General features: G+C 41.4%; 1 protein-coding gene across 1 annotated transcript; it reads right to left on the minus strand.

Moving 5' to 3' along the window:
• hp (haptoglobin) lies at nt 1-6,345 on the minus strand. The gene is made up of 4 exons (XM_073464718.1): nt 6,259-6,345; nt 5,791-5,873; nt 1,224-1,507; nt 1-745 (listed from the first exon to the last, which is right to left on the minus strand). The coding sequence occupies exons 1-4, from the start codon at nt 6,279-6,281 to the stop codon at nt 182-184; spliced, it is 954 nt and encodes a 317-aa protein (XP_073320819.1). The 5' UTR covers nt 6,282-6,345; the 3' UTR covers nt 1-181.

Consider the following 6,345-nt stretch of genomic DNA (forward strand, 5'->3'; position numbering starts at 1 on the left):
TTTGTTCAAATATTGGATTTATTTACTCAAATGTATCCAATAAGTGTGTTTTCCCCCTCTCATTCATAATAATTACATGACAGAACACAGACATGGTTACACTACAAGCAGCAGTTTCCTAAAGTGACTCAATACATTATAACAACTTCTCTACAAAATGAAAGGAACAGGGCCTGAAGCTCTACGGCTGCTGTGAGTACATCTTAGACATTGCATCAGTGCGCAGAGCAGACGATTTCTCTGTATCTCCTCTGATGACTCTGTTGATCCAGGGCAAGTAAGATGAAATCTTCATATAGACTCCGTAATTGTACCGGTTGCAGCACTTATCATAGGAAAGGATCCCTGCAGCGTAAATGTCCCCAGTTTCAGCATCTGTGACAGCCAGAGCGCCTCCTGCATCCCCAAAACAAACATTTCTCTCAAGCCTGGCGGGTCCAGTGCAGAACATGTTGTCATCTACATCTGGTGTGAACGGAATACGTGAATATTCTGCCTTACAGAAAGACTGATTGGCCAGGGGCAGTACCAGGTGTTTCAGGGATGCAGCAGCGGTGAGGTAAATCCCCCAGCCCCAGCCAGTGATGACCCCTGACTGTCCCACAGAGTTTTCCAGGTCCTGACCTCTCTCTGGCAGCGGGATGGGGGTGACTTTATCGCTCATAACCACAGCCTTCTTCAGCTGGATCAGAGCCAGGTCGTTATCCCAGTCAGATCGGTTCTGGAAGCCAGGATGGAGAACAACCTGCAAACAAAAGAAAAGAAGTCTGATTGAGTATTGTAATTCAACTGTAATGCATAAGTAGAGCAATAAAACTGGTCCACTTTTTTAAAATTGTATTTTCTCTGATAGTTGACAGTCAACAGGTGACAAGACTTCCTGGTTTTAATCTCAAGGTGACCATGCGTATTGTCTGAGCGCCCCTTGGCTTTGGACAGACCTAACTGAGGAGATAAGACTCGCAGAATCAGTTACTTCTTATAATCCATTTACAGACCTACTTTAATGTGAAGTCATTTTAAACAAATCTTTTATATTACAGGCTTTTTATCGTCCTCTTATTGCTTTCATGTATTTTATTTGTATTTATTCAGATTGACATTTTGTGTTTGTTTCCTTTTTTTGCCTTCTTGTTTTAACTTCTCATAAGTCTGGGCTTGTCTCTGGCTTTTATTCTGTTACATTGTACATTTAACCTCCATCAAATGTTTTTCTCACGCACCTTCTGTACAGAAACCTCATTGGTGGGATTAGCTTCTGCCTTCCGTGTAATTCCCAGGTACACTTTAGGAATGACGGGGTCTTTTCCCTGATTATCCTGTCGACTCTTATTCACAAAGAGGTTCCTGCCAGCCGTCAAAACCCAGCGGTCAGAGATGAGAGCACCGCCCGCATAGCCTCCATCCAGCACGTTGTCAGAGAGGTAGACCATGGCCTGCCAGGGGACATGAGGAGCCATATACCCCCCAATCATTCGCCTGGAACGCAGTGATGCTGACCTGGAGGCTGAGACATAAACAGAGACATAAGTTGTTTTGCTTTTTTGTATTTGAAGAATTTTCTGTTATTTTATGCATTTTACATGCATGTTTTTCTCTTAAGGCCTTCAATTGTGAAATGTGTAAACTCTGCATTTACACCTGGGTCAATTGACTCTTCAGTTGACCCGGGTTTTTTCACCTCGGCTCAGCTTTGATCTAAAAGGTAAGACCCGGATGAACACGCTAAATTCCGCCGCGCGAAGTGATGACGTGTTATCAACATCTGGTGGTGGCGCATAAAATAAAGAAGGAAATTGGGATGCAGTCTATTAAGGAAGTTTTATTACTGGACACAGCCCCGTTCATTACTATGTAAGCTGCTCAGTGGTGTTTGGAGGCCAAAAAAGCTCGCTTTCCAGGGTGTGAAAATACCTGGATCAACAACCGAGTCCTCTAACTTCCGGTTTAGCACCCCGCTAATTTGAAGGGGATAAAATAATTTAATCGTGCGGCTATTCTAGACTTTCCAAATGTTTTTGATCTTTGATAAATTTGGACTGCTGCTGATAGTTTCCGTCCCCAAATAGCTGATGAGTGTCCCACAGAGGTCAATATTACGTCCTCTATTGTCTACATACACATTATATTTCCTTTTAGGATATTTTAGGTTAAAGTAACACATTTACTTTTACTCTTTAACACTGTAAATTTACTGTCCTTACTAACAAAGTCGGTTTTGTCTGCCATTTGAAAATATTTAAAAAGTCAGTTCGTTTTTTTTTAATCTTATGTATTGTACAAAAAGAATGAAGAAGATGCTGGTGTGGTTGTGGATGCAGGAGGGAAGATCTTCACGTCCAGAGATAATGATGTGGAGTGTGAATGTTCCCTGGACAGGGGGTGTGAGGGCAGCGGTCATGCTCGGGTCATGCCTTGCAGTTTGTGAACTGTGAAAATTAATTAATTAATTAATTAATTAATTAATCACTAATTCAATGTATCACCAAGTGAGCAGGCTAAGTGACCCATATCAAACATGTCCACGATGTTACAAAACTAACAGGTGTATTCTAGGTCTGGAAAAGATGCTAATGGTGGATCCTCCAGCAGTGACTTAGGCCTACTCCACATGTACACAGGTATTTTTGGAAACAGTGTTGATGATGGTTCTCAGTCATCCAGGTCATGGTAATTCTAAGTGCTGTATCGTAGGCAACTGGACTTGTTTCAGTTTCTTGAAGACGTTTCACCTCTCATCCAAGAGACGTCTTCAGTTCTAACCAACTGGAGGGGAGTTTGCAGGCTTTTAAACAATGTGTGGGAATGTCCTTACAGAGTCGTTAGGGACACGTGTGAGCTCTGAGTTTCAGAGTCGTTAGGGTCGTTGACCCGACGGCCTTCATGTGGGTTGCTAGGGCTAGGTGAGCCCAAGTGTGAATGGTTGTTTTTGTTAAGCTGTCTGGGGAGGGAACTCAGTACTTCATTGTAGGTGGGTGATGTAGGTGGTGCCCATCTCCTCAATTCAAAGACGGTTGTTCCAATTTGACATAGATGAATTCCTTTACTCCTCTTTCAAACCATCTGCCTCCTCTGGCCAAGATGTTTACATTGTTGTCCTCAAAGAAATGATTTTCCTCCTTCACATGTAAGTGGACAGCAGAGTCTTGACCTGAGGAGATGGCCCTCCTGTGTTGTGCCAGTCATTTATGGAGAGGTTGTTTTGTCTCCCCAATGTACAAATCTGTGCAGCCAGGACTGCACAGGACGCATAGAAAGAGCATTGTTTTAAAGGAGACACAGTAGGTCACAGTAGGTTAAAGGAGACACAGGAGGTCACAGTCCGCACCAACAGAAGCTCCTCTCTCCCACAAAAAAATAAAATACGGCTCCTGAAACACTCCTGAGACTTTGTGACATCACACTTCATCACCATGTCACACATTTGCATAATTTATGTCTAGCAGCTAGTTTGACATGCGAGAATTGATTTAGCACAGCTGCTCTGTTGTTGTTAGTAGTGCTGGGTCAGGCGTGAGTGAGCTGACCAATCAGGGGAGACTGGGTATTCGGGAAGGGGGCCTTAAAGAGACAGGAGCTAAAACTGAGTGATTCAGACAGAAGGGGGGATAAATACAGTGCTGCAGGAATGGACAGTATGAGAAAGCTGATCTGCTGTAAACGGAGCTCTGTTGTCTCATCCAGAACGTGGCCTCTTATTATTCATCATGAAACACAGACAGGAATCTTTCCACTCTCTGTGCTTTGATCTACTGTTCATGTTCATTAAAGATGTTGTAATTCTACATCCCGACAGCGTTTATTTACCAGGACTGATCTTGTTCACTCAATGAATTCAGCACAGTAAACAATGGCTTACAAGCATAATTAAATTAATGAATGACTAATTAGTGTGATGCATTACAGAGACTGCATGAATAGACCAGAATAAGCACCTTGCGGCTGTATGCCTCTGAGAAATAAAATGGAAGTTAATCCAATACTGACATGTATGATTCCAGTGAATAGTTTCCAGTGAGAAACATGCTGTCATCATGTAGAGACTATTGTACAGAGGAGACAGAGAGCTTCATCACATGGCGCAATGACAGTCACCTGAAGCTCAATATCAGGAAAACCAATGAGCTTGTGGTGGACTTCTGCTGTTTGTCAAGATCCTCGTATGTGTTCACACACTTGACCAATAAAACCGACTGCGATAGAACATGAAGAAGCTACAAATTCCAAAATGTGGATGCTTCACACACATCTTCAACCCCCGTAACACAGAAGATCTCTACAATCACCACAGGGTCAAGATTAGTGTCACCAATTCAGTATCTGACCAAATGTTGAAATACAGTCACAATCTCCCCTTCTGTTTCTGAGTTATGTCAAGAAGCTTAAAAAAAGGGTCATTACATCACTAAATCTTGCTTTGGTGCCAGACTGTGGTGCCAGCTGTATTGAAGTCTTTGGGCGATGCATGGAGAAACACACTAAAACCCAACATATTTACATCTTATGACCTCTGATGAAGAAATGCCTCCAGAAAATTAAAGAACACACTTCAGAGAGTAGGTCCATCTTTTTTAGGTTCCTTGAGTTATGTGTACCGAACATTGTGACGTCACTGTGAAGTTGATCTTTGACCTTTTGGATATTAAATGTCAACACTTCATCATTTTTATCCTATTAGACATTTGTGTGCATTGTTGTAATAATAAGTGTATGCATTTTCAAGTTATGGCAAAAAAAGGGACCTTTGACCATGACTGGCAACTTCTAATCAGGTGATCCTTGAGCCCCAGTGGATTTTTGTGCCTTATTTTTAAAACTAAACCCCTGGTGTTCACAAGCTATCGCACAAGATGTGCCAACACTCTCCTTCTTTTGAACCCTTTCTCCCGCTGTGCTCCTGATTGAAATCAGATGATCAATGGGAGAAATTACCAAAGGTAAAGATGAGCATAACCCAATGACCCTGCCTGATGTGCGTCACTCACTCAGGCCCTAAGATCTGCTCAGTTTGTCGCGGAAAATGGATGAAACAAGAAAAGGAAAAAACACTTGGGGATGGACAGACGAGTCTTGCCGGTGCAGAGAAATAAAAACAGATTCAATAAATCTGATACATTTACTGTTTTCTGACTCTCGTTACTTTCATCTTTTCACTGAAAATAAGCCCCCTTCTCTTATCAACATGCCTCCAGTCAGTTTAGACACATCTCTCAGTGGACTCTGATGGCACAGTGTATTGTTATTATTTAAACAGAAGCAGGGAAGCAGGCAATTTCCTCATTAGATACCGCAGTGTTACAGCCAAAAGAAGAGCAATGTACGAAATGAGGGGTAATAGCCCAGCCCTCTGATCCCACAGGGAAGCCTGTGTTATTTCATGCAGCAGTTATCTATCTGAACAGCAGCTGTCGAAGAGGTATTAGTGTAAACCTAGAGCCTGTGGTCGCTTAGATCCACCAGAATGTGGGGAGTTATATTCTGACAGTTATCATAACAGTTATGTTACAGCACGTTTCATATAGAGCAGGTCTAGACCATATCCATATAATAAGAGGCCAAACATGAGAAACATTAAACCTGATGAACATTAGCATGTTGCCTTGCTGATATTTAGCTCAAAGCGAAGATTGTACTAGTCTCTTTCTTGTTGATAAAATATAGAAACCGACCAACATATTTTCTATTTTCATTATAAATCTAGAATATTGATATGAAAACTAGCAATCTGGCTTGAATTAGGACTCCACGCTACTGCGTTTGTGTATGTTAGTGTGTGTCTGTGAGTGTTACCTGACACAGAGCGTTTCATCCTTTCTTCAGAGTGAGCCACATCTGCCAGACAGGCCCATGCAGCCAGGAGGAGCAAAGAAAACCTTCAAACAACAACAGTCACATGATTAACAAACACTAAATGTTCCTGTTATTCTGGATCAATGGAGACAATAAAACTGGGGCCAATTAATGATAGAGAATGACAAATTGTTAGATAGTTAACAGTCAGATAATTAAGCCTTTGGTTTACAACAGCTCAGGAAACATTACAGGATGATTATGGTAAAATTAAGTTAAACAGCTTTTGAAAAGGGTATTAGATCAGACCTTTCATAGAAATAATATGCTTAGATTTAGACACTGGAATAATTTTGTTGTAAGTATTATAAGGCTCAGCTACGGATTTTTATATTTGTATAAAACATTCAGCTAGATTAAAAAAGGACAAAGAAAGAGCATTATACATGTATAATTATTACAATTTACCACATTTTGCTGGTAATATTCATCTTTCTGCAGTGATGGTTGTAATCTCACCCCTCGAGTGTGATTTGCATTTTGGAGCTGGGAGGT

Source organism: Pagrus major, chromosome 4 (assembly GCF_040436345.1).
Source record: "Pagrus major chromosome 4, Pma_NU_1.0".
Classification (NCBI taxonomy): domain Eukaryota; kingdom Metazoa; phylum Chordata; class Actinopteri; order Spariformes; family Sparidae; genus Pagrus; species Pagrus major.

Excerpts from the sequence above, each read along its gene's own strand:
- hp (XM_073464718.1), bottom strand. The coding sequence starts at position 6,281 with ATGAATATTACCAGCAAAATGTG. Across the intron at positions 5,874-6,258 it reads AATATTACCAGCAAAATGTG|GTTTTCTTTGCTCCTCCTGG; the intron begins GTAAATTGTAAT and ends TGTTGTTTGAAG. Across the intron at positions 1,508-5,790 it reads GATGAAACGCTCTGTGTCAG|CCTCCAGGTCAGCATCACTG; the intron begins GTAACACTCACA and ends TTTATGTCTCAG.